At 53.3% G+C, this 19,902-nt stretch overlaps 5 protein-coding genes across 5 annotated transcripts; 3 read left to right on the top strand and 2 right to left on the bottom strand.

The window, feature by feature from the left end:
• Nucleotides 1-945: 945 nt before the first annotated feature.
• On the top strand, nucleotides 946-1,966 carry SPSK_01849 (uncharacterized protein; the record flags this gene model as incomplete). Its single annotated transcript, XM_016728748.1, has 2 exons — nucleotides 946-997; nucleotides 1,071-1,966. The coding sequence occupies 2 exons, from the start codon at nucleotides 946-948 to the stop codon at nucleotides 1,964-1,966; spliced, it is 948 nt and encodes a 315-aa protein (XP_016590109.1).
• A 256-nt stretch (nucleotides 1,967-2,222) lies between these two features.
• On the bottom strand, nucleotides 2,223-3,923 carry SPSK_01639 (uncharacterized protein; the record flags this gene model as incomplete). Its single annotated transcript, XM_016728547.1, has 2 exons — nucleotides 2,223-3,363; nucleotides 3,580-3,923. The coding sequence occupies 2 exons, from the start codon at nucleotides 3,921-3,923 to the stop codon at nucleotides 2,223-2,225; spliced, it is 1,485 nt and encodes a 494-aa protein (XP_016590108.1).
• A 6,431-nt stretch (nucleotides 3,924-10,354) lies between these two features.
• Nucleotides 10,355-14,375, top strand: SPSK_01382 (uncharacterized protein; the record flags this gene model as incomplete). The annotated part of the gene is made up of 4 exons (XM_016728297.1): nucleotides 10,355-10,481; nucleotides 10,579-11,349; nucleotides 11,421-12,050; nucleotides 12,109-14,375. The coding sequence occupies 4 exons, from the start codon at nucleotides 10,355-10,357 to the stop codon at nucleotides 14,373-14,375; spliced, it is 3,795 nt and encodes a 1,264-aa protein (XP_016590107.1).
• Nucleotides 14,376-14,888: 513 nt separating this feature from the next.
• On the bottom strand, nucleotides 14,889-16,971 carry SPSK_01541 (uncharacterized protein; the record flags this gene model as incomplete). Its single annotated transcript, XM_016728450.1, has 3 exons — nucleotides 14,889-15,396; nucleotides 15,479-15,719; nucleotides 15,789-16,971. The coding sequence occupies 3 exons, from the start codon at nucleotides 16,969-16,971 to the stop codon at nucleotides 14,889-14,891; spliced, it is 1,932 nt and encodes a 643-aa protein (XP_016590106.1).
• Nucleotides 16,972-18,248: 1,277 nt separating this feature from the next.
• SPSK_01770 (golgi family phosphoprotein 3) lies at nucleotides 18,249-19,517 on the top strand (the record flags this gene model as incomplete). The annotated part of the gene is made up of 3 exons (XM_016728674.1): nucleotides 18,249-18,524; nucleotides 18,638-19,336; nucleotides 19,428-19,517. The coding sequence occupies 3 exons, from the start codon at nucleotides 18,249-18,251 to the stop codon at nucleotides 19,515-19,517; spliced, it is 1,065 nt and encodes a 354-aa protein (XP_016590105.1).
• Between the last annotated feature and the right edge of the window lie 385 nt (nucleotides 19,518-19,902).

Here is a 19,902-nt window from a genome sequence, read left to right as displayed (position 1 = left end):
GCAGGCAACCGATTCAGCTCTTTTCCACCCACTTAGGACGTCAAGTCCCGTCCCAACCTCTACCTTCCAAATGCTAGCCCGACTTGATGGGTCGTTTCTGGTGGCACTAAATCGTTGGACGTTCTCAGCCTGGCCACAGCTTTCTCCCCGCTCTTGACTGATGCATCGTCAGGGGTAAGGAGGCGTCGACTGGTTGGGAAAAGTGCGCAACGATTTCCAACGATTGTCCTGCAACTTGTGGGCGGTCTGGGCCTTTTCAGTGGTCAACAGCAAGTGTCCAATGATGTTACACGCCCCAACTTGAGTCAATACTAAATTCTTTCACCACCTCCGACAGCATCAGCCGCCTCTCAAACGAGGTTGAATCGATCAAGCTTGAAATCCTCCCATGGGCCGGCTGCAATTTCCTTTAGTCTCCGTTCATTCTTTTCACTCTCAGCTGCAGGCGCGTTTCATGGGTCGAACAGACCTTGGCCGTTCGTTTTTTCCCACAAGAGCGGCTTGCCACGATAAATGCCAAGATAACCTAGCAGAGGAGGATGGGAAGCTCCAGGTGGACGGCGTAGCTTGCGGAGCACACGGAGGGGCACAGCAACTGGTCTGACCGTGGAGGGCAGAAAACACTAAAGCAATTAGAAGTAGACGCAAGAAAAAGGGAATCAAGGTGCCATGTCTAGCCAAAGGAAAGGCACCAGTGCGATCCTCTTCCCAAAACGGACACAATGCAAGGCACGAGAAGCCTCGTTATGAATTCATGACCTCAGGCGACAAGCCGGACAGGGGAATCTAGTATATAAGTCGGAGCTTGTCTCTCGTTAGCGACCTTTCTCGTCACTCTCCTTCCACATCAACAAATTGGCTTCTCTCGCATCTTCAGATTCATCACACACCAGCATAATCTCCTTCGTCCCCTTCTTCTCGTCCCGCACGAAACCGAACTTTACAATGCCTCGTCTTCCGCCCGCCGAGAAGCTCAGTCTAGTGACGCGCAAGAACGGTAGGTTCCGCCTTGACAAACGGTTCTCTTTGCTCAGACCATATACTAATATGCACCAATCCTCTGTTTCTAGTCCGCGATGAGTGGGAGAACAAAAAGGAAGAACTGGAGAAGAAGCTCTCCGACAAGCTCGGCGTCGCGTGGACCTTTGACATCAACCCTCTTGCCATCTTTCCGTATGCCAAGAACGACTGGGGCAAAACCAGCCTGGGCTCCATCCTCTACAGCTACGCCGACGGCGCCGTCTACATGCTGAGCTCGTTTGTCGACCGCGAGGACAAGACGAGCGTCGACGAGCTCAACAGCATCGCCCATGCCCACGTCCTGACCATGGACCTGGACGAGGCCGGCAAGAACACGTACAACGGCTGCGAGGTCCAAGCGGGCGGCCGACTCGCCATCCTGTTCAACGAGGCCTACTTTGGCGTCAACACAGACCAGGCCCTGGACAAGGCCAAGCTGCTGGCCGCGCTCAACAACGCGCCGCCCGCCCCGGGCACGGCCAGTGCCACGACGCTGTCGTTTGCCGCGCGCGCGAGCGTGCGCAGCGAGTACGACGGCCAGATTGAGCCGATCCGGGCCAAAATGGCCAAGACGCTGGCGCGCGAGGACATTCGGCTGGAGCCCAACTTTGAGGCGGTGTTTGCCAAGCTGTCGTCGCCCGAGGCGGCGGGCAAGGTCGACCAGGACAACTACGAGCGCCAGCTGGGCTACTTTATGCGCGAGTACTTTGATGGCGTGGCGTACCAGCTGGAGTCGCAAAAGTTTGGCTCGGACGACATGCTGCAGGAGGGCTTCAACGAGGCAGTCGACAAGGGCATCATCGCCTTCCGCATCGTGGACAAGCTGTCCTACGGCAGCTACTGCGAGGTTGTCATCGAGGACGGCACGCTGTTTGTGCAGTCGACACTGGAAAAATACGGCGTCAACATCAGCTACGCGGCCGAGAAGATTATCGATCAGCTGTAAGGGTGCGGCAATGGTGGAGTCGACCACAGTCGATCCATCCTCTCCGCCAGTGGCACATTCTTATGGAGCAGACACTGCGGTGGTTTGGCTTGGCTAGACAATCAGATCCATGTACATTACTACATAATTACTACACAATTCTTTTCATTGTCCATGTCCATTAATACATAATTAGTACACAAATTCTTTTCAGTGTCCATGTCTCATGGCATCCTGAAACGCAGTCCGTTTCCGTTCTGCACTCTGGCTAGAACGTCTACAGTCGGATATCCAGCGTCGCCGCCTCGCCCGGGCCCAGGCCGAGCCAGCGCTGCCAGCCTACCTGCAGCTTCACGGCCGCGTTGTCGATCCGTGCCCTCCACGCCGGATTACGCTCGGTCGCCGCCAGCATGGCAAAGCTGCGCAGCGCCCGCAGGTAAAAGGCGTCCTGGTGCCGCGGCTGGTCCAGTGCCGTGTCGTCGTAGAAGGCGCGGAACAAAAAGTGGTCGTCGTCGGGGGGGGTTGCAGACGGAGCGGTGCTTTGCTCGGGCGGTGTCGGCGTCGGCGTCGGCGTCGGCGTCGCCACTGTCGCTGTCGCTGTCGCTGTCGCTGTCGCTGTCGCTGTCGCTGCCACGTTGGGCCGCAGCTGCAAAATGTACACCAGCACAATCTGCGCCCACAGGCAGCGCACCAGGACCAGGGCAATCTCGCTGACGGCCGGGTACTGCAGGCGGACGGCGGCGAGAAACACGCGCAGCGCGAGCACGAGCGTCGGCAGAAAGCACAGGTAGACATCAAACTCGGCGGCGCCCGGTGTCTTGTGCGTCCCGCAGGCCAGCGCGACGGTCGTCACGCGGCCGAGCTCCTCGAGGGCGTCCAGCGGGTCGACCGTCTCGGCCAGGTCCCAGCGCCAGACGCTCTCCAGCACGACCTGTCCCACAACCGGCACGCTGGACCAGGGCCGCCCGGCCGCCGCATGGCTCGTGTACCCCGGCAGCACGAGCGGCAGCCCGGACAGGCGGCCGTCCCGGGAGAGGTCGCGCAGGATCGACAGCGGATCGCACGTCCACTTGGGCTGCGGTTGCCGGCCGTGTCGGGACGCGCCAGCAGCAGCAGCAGCATTCGACCCAAAGAGCGCCGACCGGCGGCGGGAGTCGGCGGCAATGGCAGCAAACAAGCTGCACAGGCTGTCGTCCAGGTGGCTGGCGGCGAGGGCCAGGGCTTGCTTGGCGTAGGTGGCTGCTTTTATCTCGAACGAGTCGCTCAAGTGGACGAGCGGCAGGCCGTAGCAGCCAAACAGGCCCATCCACAAGGGCCTGGAGCCGCCTTGGAACAGCTCGGCGACGAGGTTGTCGCGCAGTGGTGCGCCGGGGTTGATAAGGCGGCGTGCATAATAGGTGCGGAACTCGTTGATGCGGCTGTGGATGTGAGCAAAAGTGTCAAGGCTGGGGAAATGTGACGTCTGACAAAGGCTGACAAAATGGGCCAAAATGGGCCAAAATGGAGAAATTCGGTCTAGACCGCAATCCGCGAATGACAAAGAAAAACATAATTGACGACCAACTCCCAACGACAATTCGTCAAACCACCAAAATGACAAATACGTCCTTCAAAAAAAAAAAAAAATAACATACTCTTTTTGGCCGAAATAGCCCTCCATTGGCAAATCAGTCTCCATGACCGGCCGCAATGCCGATTGCTGGCCACTGTGAAGACGGTATGCGGCCTGCATCTGCTGCTCAGATCCGGCGAGCTCGCGGATCGTGGCGAGATGGAAGGCAATCAGGTTGGGCGACGCGTCGGCGTCCTCCCGCACGCCCGAATAGAGCATGTCGTTTTTGGTGATGAGGGTCATGAACGTGCCGTATTGGACGGCTTCGGCCTCGGCTGCGGCTGCGGCCCCGGCCGCATCGAAGAACGGGTGGATTGGCTGCAAAGGGACCGGCGGCGTCGTCGGTGTCTGGTCACCAGCGACCATGACGGTGAGGGGGGGAGGGGAAGGACAATTCAACTCTGGGCCCGTGTACGAAGTGACACAGTGGTGGTGCGCGGCCAAGCCGAGTATAAGAGGCAATATGTGCTGATCAATAAATAGTAATCAGGAGTATGAGGGTGAAAAGGGCAGGAAGGGGTGATGTGCAGAAAAAACAGACACGACAAATACCATGGAGCAATGTCGTCATAGTATGAGAGTATATATATCTTGACCAAGATAGTTGTCAACAAAAATAAGAGGTGATGTTGACGGGAGCGTATCGGCAAGTTGACGCAACAGGAACGAGAAGAGTTTACAGTCCGTAGTAGACGAGAGTATCCCGCATAAATGCAGACTTACCTAAAGGGTAAGTAAAAATAAAACAATAAAAATTGTCCAATTAGTGAACCGTCCGTGCTTTAGTGTTTTCTTTTTTTCTTTTTCTTTTTTCATAATTTGACGGTAGCAGATAGGCAGGTTGATCAAAAGCGCAACGTAACGTGGACGCAGATATTCAACGTACATATTCAACACTTGTTTGGATCTTCTCGTTTTGATTCACTCTCTCACAGCCTCGTTTCTTCTAGATCGTAGCCACCACGACGTAGCATTTGAGTTGCCGTTCCTGTTTTCGTTTCCCCCTTGCTGCCTAGAAGAAAAAAAGAAGGAAACGAAGAAGAGAAGTCGTGGTGCCGGCGTACGATAGGTGGTGATAAGAGTTGCCGGCGGCGAGGACGCCCTGCGGTTGACAGGTTTCGCCTCATCAGTTGGATTCATCGAGGACTGTGGCGTCGAAGTCGGGCAGAAATAAGAGAGAAAAGGAGACGCCCTGCAAGGCGCCGTAGTCTACAAAGAACGCACTTCCTCCCGAGCCCTTGGCCTGTGGGCATGATATAATGATATTTGAAAATGTGACGTCGGGACCCGGAACTTACTTGACAAGTAAATAGGTAAATAATTAAATAAATAAATATAAAAAGGAGAAGAATCGAGAAGAGACTAGCCATGCATGGACTATTCTCGCAGGCAAACTCTGGACGAGAAGGGGCAAAAAGGGCAGGTCGTCCCGCATAGAATACTCAAAGAAGACTCAAAGAAGAACATGGCAGCCTTGTGGGTCTTGAGGATGGACCGGAGACGAAACAAAGAGTATTCAAAATAAACAAAAACAAGGATGTGTTGCATGGTTTCGTGATATCAGGCAGAGAGACAAAGAAAGAAAAAAAATAGACTCCGACGACTGCATGAGGAGGGGGCAAATCCCACGATTGCAACCGTCCCAGGAAAATTAAGGTTTAGAGCAAGGGGCGCCCGAAAACCCAAAGGAACAAGTTGAAAAATGCACGGTACTGGCGGTGCCTGGTGAAGTTGTCTGAACAAGCAGATGACCGTTACGTTGACACATTCGGGCAGTGGGGCTGTGGGATGTCGGCTGTCGGATGCCAAGTTGCTCCCAAAAAGCCCAGAAACAACGGCATTCCCGTGTGCAGTTCCTTGCACACGCTCAATGTGCCTTGTCCCATCGAATTCACATCTTTCGTCGTAATTCGTATCTCCGCTGCATTTGTTTGAATTGTTTGCCTTTTGTTGGACACTTCCCCCCCCCCCCCCCAGGTTCACTTACACCGGATATGCTGGAACGGGTAAGTTGATCATTTCTTGGACCCACCACCCATTAACCATTGACCATTAACCATTAACCTGCGTTTCTAGAGTCGCGCGCCCCGAGGCTGGGGCCGACCGGATGTGCGGCCTGGCGCAAGTGGGTGACTCCTTTGGCTTCTTTAGTAATCTCGTTAGTCCGGTCCTGGTCCGTTTTTGATTCGCCATGTTTTGGTTCTCTAGCATTCTCTCCTGGCACATTTGTCATTCCCGACAATTGGACCACCCAGCGTTGCTCACGCTGCCTACGACAATTTCCGTGCTTCTGGAACCCGCTTGGCTTACATAAGTGTGGTTGATGCTGGTCGGCTCCTCCAGGTCCAAAGTCGCGAAAACTCAAAACTCATAACAGAAAACTTAAATCAACCTCACAATGTCCGCCTTGTGACGCATCATAGCACCACCTGCTCCGGGCATTTTCGGAAGACTGCAGGCTTTGAACATCCAATTGTTAATTCGTATTATTTCGACGTGACATGAGCGGTCGTAGTACTTGATTTGTCTGTTTACGGAGCGTATCGCCCATTTGTTTTCTCCGGATGCCTTGACTTTCTCTTGTAGTTGTCACCGGTTCGCTGCCTTGGGCTAAGCCGCTCTGCAACATGCAAACTCTGGCATTCGTTTGGCTCTGCCTTGCCGTCGCCTGCGCCCATCACGGCATAAAGAGGGCGAACGGCCCGTGCAATGGCGAATCGAGTGGCCAGATGGAGTGAGTACGGACTACCTACTTATTTGACCTTGCGGTTTTACATCTGCTGCACGAGATAACAATTGTGAGGACACAGGCAGACATAAGCAAACGCAAGAGAATGCGTTTTCACTGCCTGTACATCTGCCTCCGACAGACTCGATAACAGTTTACGGAGGCAAAACCAAATTTAAAAAAAAAAAAAAAAAAGAAAAAGAAAAAAAAAAGAAAAGAAAAAAAAAGAAAAAGAAAAAGAAAAAGAAAAAAAGACAAAAAAGACAAAAAAGACAAAAAAGACAAAAAAGACAAAAAAGACAAAAAAGACAAAAGAGAGAAAAAAGACAAAAGAGAGAAATAATACGTCGCGTACAATTTCACTGACAAACGTACGACGTGCCGTCGCTATGTGAAAGGAAGAGTGGGCAATGAGGCAAAAGTGACATAAGCAATGTTGCAATACATGAGTGTTGACCAGCACCAATGGCACGACGGCTGCAAGTCTGCCCGGACCAAGGACCAACCGCCAACACTCCGCATCCTAGCGTAAGGTCGCCAAAGCGGACCCGTCTGGTTATCGAACTCCAATTTCCAATGCCACAAATGGTGCTGTTTTTACCGTCCGTGGTCTATTGCCACCTCTCCAAACGAAACGCGGGAACGTTATTTTTTTTTGTTGTCCTTTTGTTTTCTTTTTCTCCCGTTCTTTTCAACGGGGTTTCTCCGTTATATCGTGACCTCCTGTCGGCAGGCAATTCATACCATCGGGGGCCGCCACCTTCGCTCCTTCAATTTCTCAGCAGTCTCGGGACCACTCGGCGTCTTGCTTCCTCGCCGCTCTGACAAGGCAAGGATAGCCGGTTCCTATCTTGGCTCGTCGTACAATCGTTATGTGCACACTCTGTATGCATATCAGCGCCCGGAACAGGCGAAGAAAATCCGGAACAGCACTGATGTTGCTCTCAGGCTTGTTCACACTTGTGGTGTGTAACAAGCTGTGAAAACCGTGATCGCGATCAAGCCTGGTCTTACACTACTTCTGGTCGTTGCAAATGGGTTTGGCTGATGAATCTGGTCGGCCCAGCTCGACCGAGCTCGGCGACCGGTTGTGTTTTGCCCTGCATATGTGTTGTCTCTTCGAAAGCGAACCAGCATCTCGCAAGTGTCTCGTGCTCTTCATCGTTGCAGTTTCTCTAAGAGTTCTGCAAACATTGGTTGTCTCACGCGTTTGTTTGTCTCGTCTCGAACATGGTCTCGTGCCTCCTTGTGGCAGTTTTATTTATTTTTCCTTCGGCGGTGTCTTGTGCCGCTTCACATCCTCGCCTGCCTCTTTCGACTTGTTTTGGTACTTCTCGTCTTTGTTTTGGTCAGTGCTCCTTGCCGCCTCGTCTTCAATTGGCAATCTAGTTGTTCGTTGCTCTCATTGACTGCATATCAATGCGCGGAGAAAAAGGACACAAAACAAACACCCATCAGAAAAGAGAACAAAGAAGCAATAGGCATACTGAGAAGAACGGCTACTGGACGGTACCTGCGTCTGGGACGATTGGTGGTGTGAATCTGTCAATTCCTCTCAGGATCCCTTCGCTACTGTCTGGTTCTTGTATGACAGGTCTATGGCATCAGCCGTGCGCCGGCATCCGTTCTCCCAAACCCTCTCGCTGCTCTATCGGGAAACTTGTACAACACATACAGCAAATAACAAACCCCCTGCCTTGCATCCTTGCGACGCCCAAGACAGAACGACGGGGGACAAAGACAAGATCCGCCGGTTCAGCAGACTTCTTGTGGGTCTGTGTCTGCGTAGGCTGTGTTTGCGTTGCACCATGTCTGAATGTCTGAAAATCTCAAGTTTGGCTCTGGCTGCTGGAGAACGTCTCGACAAGCTTTCTTCTGCTGACGACCGAAACTCTGTGTGACCGTCGCCGCAGTGAACCAATTTTGTCGACTACTCGTATTGGCATACTGCCGTATTGACATATTTGACATACATCGTATTTGGTGTATTTGACGTAACTGTACGTGCCCCTTCTCCCGGTCCTGTGCCACTTCGTGCGTGACGAACCTGCGTCGTGCATACACTCGTGCATGAACAGCAATGTACAACGGACGATGGCAGCTGCAACTGTCAATCCATTGCTCGCACAAGGTCCGACGAGCCCAAAGCTAGACATGGACTCGTAGCCGGTGTAATGCAACATTTTTCGCTTCCTTTCTCAGGCCTGCTAGAATCATTGCTCTCACACACGATGTACAACAGCATCCACAATGTGGACTACATGATCCTCAAATACCTGGCAGTTAATCTTCAGCAAGACACGGCGTTTGAACGCACCCCATGCGTCCTTTGTAGCGAAAGCATGGGTCCTCCTAGTCTCACTCTGTGCTATATAGGAATCCACAAGTACCCACGCACTCGTATCCTGTATGGCATGCTACTGTCCACGCGCCCGCTCACAAACCAGAGAGAGAGAGAGAGAGAAAGAGAGACAGAGAGGGAGAGGGGGGGGAGAGAAAGAGAGACGTGCCAGTCCTCTTGTACTCCTGTTATCTTACAAGCATATGTGGTTGTAGTGAAATCCATTTACAGTGTGTGAGGATGTGGAGAAAAAGGGAAAATATTTTTTCGGGCCGGAAGGCGAGAGGTGATTTGAGTGCCGCTGCTCCCTGTTGGCATCGGCGGCGTAAATGGTCCGTAGAAAGAAATGCTGCCCAGCCTCGACGTAAACGGACCTCCACTGTGAAAAGGTGGCTTCCTGGACACGCCAGCGTCTTGTTTCTTCTCGGCAGACCTAATTTATGCTTATCCCTGACCCATGTCAAGCGAACCCATGCAGACGGCTTGTCGTGTCTATCGAAAACGAGGTCTCTCGCGTGTACTCCTGAGCGTGATTTGAATTTGGAGGCTTGAATTTGTACGACCCGGCCAAAAACAGGAACCAAACTCGGATATGTATTCTTGTCCGCTATCCACTCCTTTCTTTCAGTCATATTTCACACATTAATGCAGCGTCAGGGAGCCATGAATCTTGTAAGAAGAAGGAGTAAAGAACCAGAAGCTTCATATAAATAAAATTCAATACGACAGGAGAGCAGGCGAGTCGGCTATCCATGGACGAAATAGTGTTGTTCTTGCTGCTGGGTCCACAGCTGTCGTCACAATTTACGAAGGGGTTCAGCAGTCTGCATCTCCTGTTCTCATCACCACCGATACAGTCCATGTCTGAGACCGTCTCCTCAGCAGACCTCAAACAGTTTGCAACTTCTCCAACGCTCTTCCACTCTGTAGCTCACTGCTAGGTAGGTCGGACGTCTGTGGAGGAGAGGGCAGGAGACGGTCGAAGTGGGCTCTGTCTCTTCTTAGTCCCTGTAGTTTTCTCATTTCTAGTGAATGCCGTCATTCTCCTTTCCTCTCTGCTCATCCCGAAAAAGATAGCACGGCAAGAAATGTCTTGCGTGTGCCTTGCTGTCCTCCGTTTTACATGGTTGGCTGTACTTTGTTGTTTATTTTGTATGTCACTGTTTTGCTGCGGATCCTTGGTTTGGGACAGACTTGTGCTATCGTGCGAACCCCATGGTTTTACCCCATCAGTTTAATCTTCTCATCGTTCCTGATGTCCTTGGCTGTACCGGCCCTTTTATACCGGCCGTATATATGGTCCTTCGTTGCCTCTCATTTTCTGACCTCTCTCATTGATCAGCAGTCCTTTCTCAACACAATTTTGGATGTGACAGTTCCGTCGTCTGTTCTTTTCTGCTGCTCTACTTTTCTCTTTCCTCAACCCCTTTGTTGCTCGGCATTCTTTTCCCTTTTCCCTTTACCCTTTTCCCTCCTTTGTATTGTTTTGTCGACCCTTGGACGAATCTCCAAGTCTCCCGCTGCATCCTTTGTTCTGATCTTACTGTTCTTTGGATCCTTTTTTTGCGTCTTGGGTTTGTTTACTTGCCTCCCCTATTCACGAATTGTCTGCTACGCATATGTCGAGGAAACTGTAATCTTTCATTCGTTTATGATTTTATTCCGACTTCCACTTCATACTTTTGTCCATTTTATTATTTCTCTGCATTCTCCAGGTCACACACAATCATGAGGCTCATGGACTTCCTGCTGGGCACAACGGCCCTGGCCGGCGCTGCCCATGCAGCAGACCTGCTCTTCTATCAGGGCATGACTTTTGCCGAATACAGACAAGCACTGGCCCTCAACTACACGGGTACGTTGTAGATCATCGCCTCGCCTTGCACCGCTCTTCATTTTGAGCTTGATGTCATTTCGATCTACTTGAAGACGTTCATCGCTAACCGTGTTAGTACATGTTGCCTCCAAGGCCGAGTGGTACGCCATGACGACGGCCGACTTTGCCCAGTACAAGGCCATTGTGGTGCCCGACGCCGACTGCGGCAGCCTCGACCAGATCCAATTTCTGAGCGACACCAAGGCGGCCTGGGGCCCCGCCGTTGTGGGCAACGTCATTGTCATGGGCACCGACACGACATACCACGCGTCGACGCGCCCGGGCGCCGTGGCTCTCATGAACGACGGCATCCGGTTTGCGGCCAGTGGTGGGACGGAGGACCAGACGACGCATCGCCCTCACCCGGCGACGGGCCTCTACTTCTCGCTCTCCTGCTACTACGACGACCAGCCGTTTTCGACCGTCGACGCGCTGACGCCCTTGGGCACGTTTGTCGCGCAGGGCCGGCTGAGCTGCTTCGACGAGGCGCGCATCGTGGCCACGCCGCAGACATCCGACCGACGAGCGGCGGCCAACCCGGAGGCGGCCAACAGCAACAGCGCGCCGCAGCTGCAGCTCATCTCGGACGGCAACCTCAGCAACTGGTCCTGCAGTGCCCACGCGCTGATCCCGCGCTACCCTGCGGGCGGTGCCAATGGGTTTGTCCCGCTGGCCGTGCTGGAAGATGCAGCGGCTGCCCCGGGCGCCGTGGGCATCCACTCGTTTGCCGGGGGTGTCCGCGGCGTGCCGTACATTGTGGCGCGCGGCGTGACGCCGCTGGGTTGCGGCGATGGCGTGGTGTCGCGCGGCAGCGGCGAGCAGTGCGACGAGGGCACGGCCCAAAACGGTGCCGCGGGCGGGCTGTGTTCGTCGACGTGCCAGTGCATCTTTGGCCTGGACAGTGACAGTGCGCGCCAGAAATGTGCGGCCAAGCCGGCCGTGTCGGCGTCGGCGTCGGCGTCCCAGTCGGTCCCTCTCAGTGTGCCGATCGAGACGACCACCACGACCACGACCACGACCACCACGACGGCCGTTTCAATAGCCACCACGACCACGACGCGGCTGTCTTTCTCACGAAGCGAGAGCGCGTCCATTCCGCTGTCTACGGCATCGTTGACGTCCTCGTTTACGTCCTCGTTTACGTCCTCTGTACTGTCATCGAGCGCGCCGTACGGCAACTCGAGCTCGGCTCCTCCTCCATCGTCGTCTCTTTCTCTGTCGACGGCTCCTATGTCGTCGACACTACCGGCGTCCTCGTCGCTTTCCTCCGTTCCTTACAACACGTCGTCAAGTGTCTCCTCCTCGTCGCCTTCGTCGTCGTCGACCCCGTCAACATCATTCTCGTCGTCGCCGTCTTCGTCGTTTCTTTCCGCAAACAGCTCCCGCTCCTATCCCGCGTCGTCCTCCAGCCTGACGCCGATCTCGTCAACGACGTCGCCGTCCAGCACTTCGACGTCCCGTTCCACCTACAGTTCTGCAGTGTACAACTCGTCAGCGTCCTCTGTCGCGTCCTCGGTTACACCTTCTTCGTCCAGCTACAGTTCAGCGGTATACAATTCGACTGCATCGTCTAGTGTACCGACGTCTTTCAGTCACAGTTCCCCAGTCTTCAATTCCTCGACTTCGTCGACTGGTCCCGTTTCGTCCAGCTACAGCTCGACGGTGTACAACTCGACGACGTCGTCAAGCCGTCTTCCACTGTCCTCCAGTTACAGCTCCGCTGTGTACAACGCCTCGACGTCGTCGGCTCCTGTTTCTCCGTCCCGCAGCTCGGCCAGCTACACCTCGTCGACCGGTCCTGCTTCTTCTAGGTACAGCTCAGCCGTGTACAATTCGTCTGCCTCGTTGACCTCGCATTTCACATATTCCAGCCACAGCTCCTACAGCTCAGCCATCTACAATTCGTCAACATCATCGGCGGGCGTCGTCTCTTCCAGTTACAGCTCCGCTGTCTACAACACGTCGACATCGTCGTCCGCCCCAACCGTCTCGTCGAGCTACAGCTCTGCCGTTTACAATTCCTCCACATCGATATCCTCGGTTGTCCCCACGTCCTCCAGCTATAGCTCTGTCATAACCAACACGTCAACTTCGTTGGCTTCTCCCACAACCTCCAGTTATAGCTCGGCGGTCTACAATTCCTCCTCTTCGTCCGTGCATGTGCCTTCGTCAAGCTATTCATCGGGATACAACACATCGACGTCCTCAGTGTCGCCTGTTTCGTCTAGCTCTATTTCTAGCTTCACTTCTACATCGGTGGCTTCGTCAAGCATTTCCAACAGTTACAATACCTCGACGTACTCGTCCCCGCACAGCTCGACCTCATCGTCTTCCTCCGTTGCACCGTCAAGCTCCTTCTCGTCTGTCTACAACTCATCGACCTACTCGGTCTCGCCCGTGTCGTCCACCTCCGCCTCGAGCTACAGCCTGAATAGCACGTCGTTGTCGACACTGTCCTCGTCGTCGAGCTTCCCGTCATCTTCTAGCCTAAACAACTCCAGCTCGTCAGTTCCCTACTCGTCGAACATCTACTCGTCGAGTGCATTGCCCTCGTCCAGCCTAAACAGCTCAACAACTAGGTCGTCCCTGTCGACGCGGTCCAGCATCTCTTCGGTGACCTCCGTCTCCAGCACGGCATCAAGCAACCTATCAACAACCTACAGCAATAGTGCTACCACTGCTCCTCCTTCATCGTTGTCGTCGCGTGAGCCCTCATCCTCACCCATTACCTCCTCCTCGTCGACAACAACAGACCGCTGCGGCCAGTACATTGGCGTCGAAATTGTCGTTATCATTGACATTGTCGAGATCTGCCCCAGAGGCTCGACCTACACAATCACGTCCACCACCACCATAGAAACGGTCACCAAATCCATCTGCAACACCACAGCATCCTCGGTGTCGACCATCAACTGCTATGGCTGCCAGCCTAGCAACTCTACTCGTCCCGGCAAGCCGGGCGTACCCGGCGCACCTGGCGTCCCCAATGTGCCTGATGTGCCGGGCTACCAAAACCCGCCGTCCGTCGAGACAACATTGACCACGACGTCGACGTCGTCCATGACACGCGTCCTGAATACCGCTGCTGTAGCGACCGATGGAGTCCGCCGCACTTCACCCAAGCACCCCGAGGGCTACATGGTCCGTGTCCTGGGTACGTACTTTGGGCGCTCTGTCAACCAGAACGGCGAGCGTACCTCGAATACGGCGCAGGAAGAGGAGGAAGCGGAGGAAAATGCAGGGACGGAGGGGCACAGCCACGAAAATACGAGGCCAGCAGTGTCGGTCACGCCCGTGCTTCCCACCCACCACACTACGGTCACCCGCGCCTCGCAGCACCTCGAGACTCTGCCGGCGTCGATTGCCATCCAGAAGCGCGAGGGCAGTGGCGATGGCGGCAACGGGGGCAGGGACCCAGGGGACGCTCTGAGAGACACTGCCTCTGAGACTCCGGGTGCTCTTCGCGTTGGTTTTGAGGACGACGCCAAGAGAGCGTTGGGAACGACTGCGGAGCGGAGCGAAAAGGTGTCGGACCTGGACTCTGCTCTGTCGGCTGCTGCTTCTCCTGTTGTTCCTGTTGTTCCTGCGGTTCCTGCGGTTCCTGCTGCTCCCGCCCTCCCCAACAAAAAGCGCAGTGCCGAGCCGAATGTCGACAACCAGGAAACGCTGGTCGCAGACGGCAAGGGCGAGAACCCGGCCAATTTGCCCCGTCCGCCGTCCTCGCTACCAGCTAGTTTTGCCAATTTTGAGCTAACAAGTGCAGCCCATAGCAGCGGCACCAGCCGCAGCCGTGGCAGCTTCATCGGCGCAACCTCCAAGGCAGCCCTACGCGCAGCTGCCTTGGTCTGTGTTGCTGCTGTGGCTGTTATTTAACGGACACTGCCAAACATGAATCAATGTATTTCATATGTTTTTACTCCTGTTTTATTTACTTATTTTTTTTATTGTTTGTTTTTATATTTGTCTCACTCTCTTAGTCCTTACTAGGTCCTTGTCTTCTAACATCGTTGCGCGCTCCTGCGCCCCATTTTATTTATTTTTTGTCTTTTTTTTGCATAGTTTCATTTTCATATTATCCCATTTTTTCGTTTTAGATTCACAGTTTGCTCGCTGAATGTCTTCGTTTGATGTTGTCATTTTGGTCATGCGAAGCATTACTTCAGCCACAATTTCCTCGCTGTTGTCTTCGCTCACTGTCCACCCCCTCCTCGCTGTCTTTACTAGTGTTCGTCCTGGTTCTCTAATTTATCCTATGCTATTGTGATATTGTTCCATCACACATTAAATTATTTGGTAGCTTTCCGGCTTGTAAGTTCGGCCGTCTCCACGTTCATGTACTATTGCCATGCACTGCTGGATTCATGAGCTTAGCTACCTCGAAATACCTTACACCTTCTTTTTACCTTTTCGTGTGTCACTTTCAACCGGGCCAGGCCTTGTGATATCCCCCTTTCGGGTCTTTTCCTTCCCTTCTGGGGGTTTTCTCCCCTTTTGCGTCTTGACACTTGCTGGGGCAATAAGCGTTCTGGGGTTGATCTGAGCTGCGTGAGGCTGGGCTGCAACTCGGGCGGGCACCGCCTCCATTTTAGAGTTATCGCGCCGTTGACGCTTTCTCTTCTGATATGACTTCTGGCTAGACTCAGCACTGCGCTTTTTTGGTACCGTCTGTTTTGTTTGAGGACAGGGCTTCTTATCCAAGACTGTATCCATTGCTGATGAGACCAGTGGCATATTGGACACAGAATGTTGATGCGAAAGAGAGGGCCCCTGGTTGTGGGAGAGGCCGCGATTGCCAACTGCATCTCGAGGCGGTTGCTGCGACTTGGTTGTAGTACATGTTCCGTCGCCGGAAACTCGAGAAGCCTCAAGTAGCGACTGAAGCTCGAGGGCTTGACTATGTGTTGCAATGAGTTATGTTAGCTACAGCAATTGACGTTGTTCTGGCCGCCATATTCCCATCCCGATGTTTGACTTACGGTGTCTTTGGATGTACGAGCCCAATGGGCAACGAGTCAATGGAAAGGAGCTGCTCCAGCCCATCATATTCAGCTGAGTAGTCATCGCGCATGACCAAAAGGCTTCCAGCGAGGGATGCCATGTGATGAGCCAATTCCTGGTAGTGCTGGCTGAGTGCAACAATGCTCTCGGCAAGCTTGCATTCTTTCCCCAATTGGTTAATGAGCCAAGAAACGTTTTTGATGTCCTCAATAGCATCATCTATTGTTAAAAATTAGAGAGGCACTATTTCTTGGTCCAGTCCATGTATCCCTGCTGTACAACACTCACACGCATCGTAAAATGCCGGGGCCAAGCGGTAGACCAGCGCTCTGCGGATATGAACTGGCTTTGCGTTCCATTCGAACTTAGCATCGTCGCGTAGTACTGCCTGTGCAGCGGCTTTTGGATCGTCGATAAACTTCTTGACCAAGCCCAAAACGAGAACACCGCTGTCACATGCATTTGCTGCCATTGGCGTCGTTTTGGGGCAAACAAAGTTGTCCACGGCACATGCAAAGCATGTTTTGAAATAGTTCGCAAGGAAGAAGGCGGGCTCGTACTGCATTTGATGCGAGGTGTCCAGACAGAGCGTATGGCCTATGCGTGTGCAAACAACCAGAACAAACCAGCGTTCACCTTTGACAATCGGGCATATCACATGGTCGTGGCAATCGAACTGCACCGCTGTCGAAACAATCTGACTGCCGGCCTGATGGAGGGTCCTGTAATCCCAGGGTGCAAGAAGATGAATTGAGCCATCCTGACCCTTTTCATCAATCAGCTTTCGGATTGTATGAACGACGTCGAATTCATTCAACCCGCCTTTCATAACTCGAGGAAGGCAGTTGATAAGCTGGCTTTTAGATCCTTCGGTTTCAACAAGGCAGTCGAGAGCAAAGCCAAATGAACCGTCACCGGTTGTGGTGTAAGTGGCCGGTTCCAATCGAGTATTCTCACCGAGGTCCTCTTCAGACTGCAAGCATCGAGTCTCAGCTGTGGTATTGCTATCCAACTGGGGACTGGCGTGAACAGACACCGTCCAGGAGTGTCTCTGGAAGTCGCTCTTTGGTTGAATATAGCTCTGCCAAAATTTAAGCCCTGTCGTGTGGTGGTGAGCGTGAGCTTTATCAGCCTGTAACGTTGCAAACTCACACTCCACGCATTTGAATGCTTGAAAAATAGGAAGCCCCTTCACTGGCGACGATCCATCTGGTGCACGAGGTAACTTCTTCAAATTCCGTAGCCCAAAATTACAAAGCGAAGATTGGATAGGCTGGCAGTCGGCGGCCGGAATAGCCTCTTCGTGCCAGTCTAATCTGTGCTGGCAGTATGCCTTCGACGAGGGGCCTATGGGATAGGTGAGATGGGTGCAACTTGCGCAAAAGAGACACCCCAATTCCTTATCAAGGCGAAGGTCGTATTTTTTGAGCGTCGTCTCATTCCGCCGGACAATTTTGGAACGGGTCATCATTGTTCGGCAATGAAAAGTGAGGTTATGGAAGAGACAAGGGATCGCCAGCACACCCAGCACGCAGCAGCTAGTAGGGAAGCAGCAGACGGTCTTGCCTACGGGAAACCAGAGCGTCGATGCTGCTGCAGCACGAATCCCAGACTTGTCAGACGAGGCATCAGGCCATGGGTGGGGGGGATTGTGCGGACACATCGAGCGAAGCCTAATGTCGTGATAAATGGTCACAAAAACAATTGCTACGAGGATAAGGCAAGAGCGATGCGTGAGGCATCGCTTTGAGTCCAAAAATAGAAGGAGCATCGTCAGGTTCGTAAGAAAACGGAAGGAACCAGCTCGCACGTGCTTCCTGGACAGTACAATTGTGTTTGAGGAATGCGACCGCATATATTGGCAGCCGATGCTCCAAGTCGGCCACGGTAGACCTGAAGCTGTCACCTTTGGTGGGCAGCACCAACCTTTTCCCCCTCTCGCATGCCATCGACCTCGCTAAGCTCCTCAGTCGTTGAGAGCCCCGCGAATCCACAGGGCCGCTGTGTACAGCAGATGTCTCTCGCCGAGGATTGGAACAAAACATCAAACAGCGAGATAAAGACAATTGACAACCAAACAAGCAGCCGTTCTCGACGGCCAGCTTCCTCGTCTGTTTCTTGACCGTCCGGAAACAAACTATCGATCCGCTCATGGCCACCTGGACCACCCAAAACAAAGAAAGCCAGCCCCGGAATTCGACAACGCGTTCAATATTTCGGCAGAACGCCAACTTCCCTGGGACTAGTGTGGACCAAGTCACGTGCAGCCTGCCCATTTGCGCATATCCAGCCAAAGAGCAGCAGGGGTCAGACCAAAGGGACTGCAGGGACACAAAGTTCCACCCTGACCCTCCTCTGCAGAAAAGCTCTCGTGTGCCTCCTAGGCACCGTCTTTTTACGAGCATCGCTTTCTTTTCTCCCTATCCGCTTGAGCAAACTTCCTTCCTTCGCACCACTCCGTGTTTTTGTGTTGGGATCCAAATGCCAGCTTCGCCTCCTTTATATCAACGTTGAGGAAGAGCCCGCGCTACAAAAATTCCAATTTTTTCAACCGTCACTTTCTCCCTCAACGACCCAATTGCTCGGTTGCGACCCCTTTTCTTCACGACCCGCCTGTTTTCGCTTCCGTCTAAATCTAGCTGCCCTTTGAACATCCACGCTTTCAATCCCGCTTCTTCTCCGATCCCGGCCTGGCCACCCTTTTCGACCCCTACTATCGCAACGACCAACTACCGACACTCAGATACCATGTCGGCAACCACAACGACTTCGGGACTGACCAGACGAAGGGGCGGTGGTGGTGGTGGCGCTTCTGGTGCTTCTGGTGCAAACGGCAATGGCGCAGAGACTCCTGACAGCGGTCCCAGCAAGGACAGCGCGCCGGAGACGAGTTATGAACAGGGCGACAATGGGCACAAAATAGCATTCGACCCGCGCGATCTTAGTGAGAGCGCCGAGCGCAGCAAGCAGCCCAAGCTCACACTGATGGAGGAGGTTTTGCTGCTGGGTCTGAAGGATAAGCAGGTAGGTTGACGCTGACACGGACAGGTATTGGGCGGAGCCTTATCCTGTCCGACTGTCTCACACGCACACACACTCTCTTCTCTTTTGTTCTTTCTCCCTAACGCTTGCGTCAGGGCTACCTCTCGTTCTGGAACGACAACATCTCCTACGCCCTGCGTGGCTGCATCGTCCTCGAATTGGCCTTCCGCGGCCGTATCAGCATGCAGAAGGACCCTGGCCGCCGCCGGTTTCCCCTGTCCGACCGCGTCATTGAAGTGATTGACGACACCCTCACCGGCGAGGTCCTGCTGGACGAGGCTCTTAAGATGATGAAGGCTAGCGAGAAGATGAGCGTCAGCGCGTGGATCGATCTGATGAGCGGCGAGACCTGGAACTTGATGAAGATAGGCTACCAACTCAAGCAGGTTCGCGAGCGGTTGGCCAAAGGTCTCGTCGACAAGGGCATTTTGCGGACAGAGAAGCGCAACTTCTTGCTCTTCGACATGGCTACCCACCCCGTCGCCGATGGCGGCGCCAAAGAGGAGATCCGCCGCCGTGTCCGCAACGTCCTCACCCAGCGCACCATTGTTCTGCCGGCCTCGCAGTTCCTGCCCGAGAACCTCGAGTTCCGCAACCTGCGCACCATCGCCATGGTGTGTGCGGCCTACGCCGCGAACGTCTTGGAGAATGCCCTAAGCACACTTGGCCACGAGGCGCGCGAGCGTGCCTTTGCTCAGACCGACGAGCTGCTTAACGAGTACAGCGTATGGCCGTTCACACGCAAGGCGACGGTTCACGGCATCGGTGCCAACCTACCACAGGTTATTGCAGAGGTGGGTTCTTTTTATTACGATTATTTCTGGTTGACAACGACTTACATGTTCCTCCTCTCTGATGACGTTTTGTCGACTAACTCTGTTATAGGAAATCGCCAAGGCCAAAGACCGTGAGCTCCAGCTGGAGGTCGTTGCCGCATGCCTGAATGTTTTTACTAGACTCGACTCGATTCTGTAGCGGTTGAATTCCGAAATTCCGGAGATCTGTTCACACTGCTTGATCTCAAAACAACAAGAAGAAAACTACTCCAACGACTACAAAACCACTATCCCGACGAATCTCGTTACAAGGCTTTGCTTCAAAATTCATTCAAATTGAATGTATCCAATCATCGATTTTGTTGCTATCATAATGGTATCATGACTCCTGTGGATGATGGAGGGTGGCGGTTTTAGAGCAGCTGAGTGCCGCAGACTTTTTTTTTTTTGTCGGGAGACTGGTCAGAGGCTCTGTTTATGAGGTTTCGTTTTATATCTCTTGATGCAGCTCTCTCCTTCTCGCGCTGGTGTTTCTTTTCTCATATATTTTATTTATGTTTTTCGTGCGTTTATTTTTGTTTGTT

This window comes from Sporothrix schenckii, assembly GCF_000961545.1.
Source record: "Sporothrix schenckii 1099-18 chromosome Unknown Cont42, whole genome shotgun sequence".
In the NCBI taxonomy this organism is placed as follows: Eukaryota; Fungi; Ascomycota; class Sordariomycetes; order Ophiostomatales; family Ophiostomataceae; genus Sporothrix; species Sporothrix schenckii.
The sequence above is the reverse complement of the archived record's forward strand: the minus strand, read 5'-3'. Positions and strand labels throughout refer to the sequence as shown.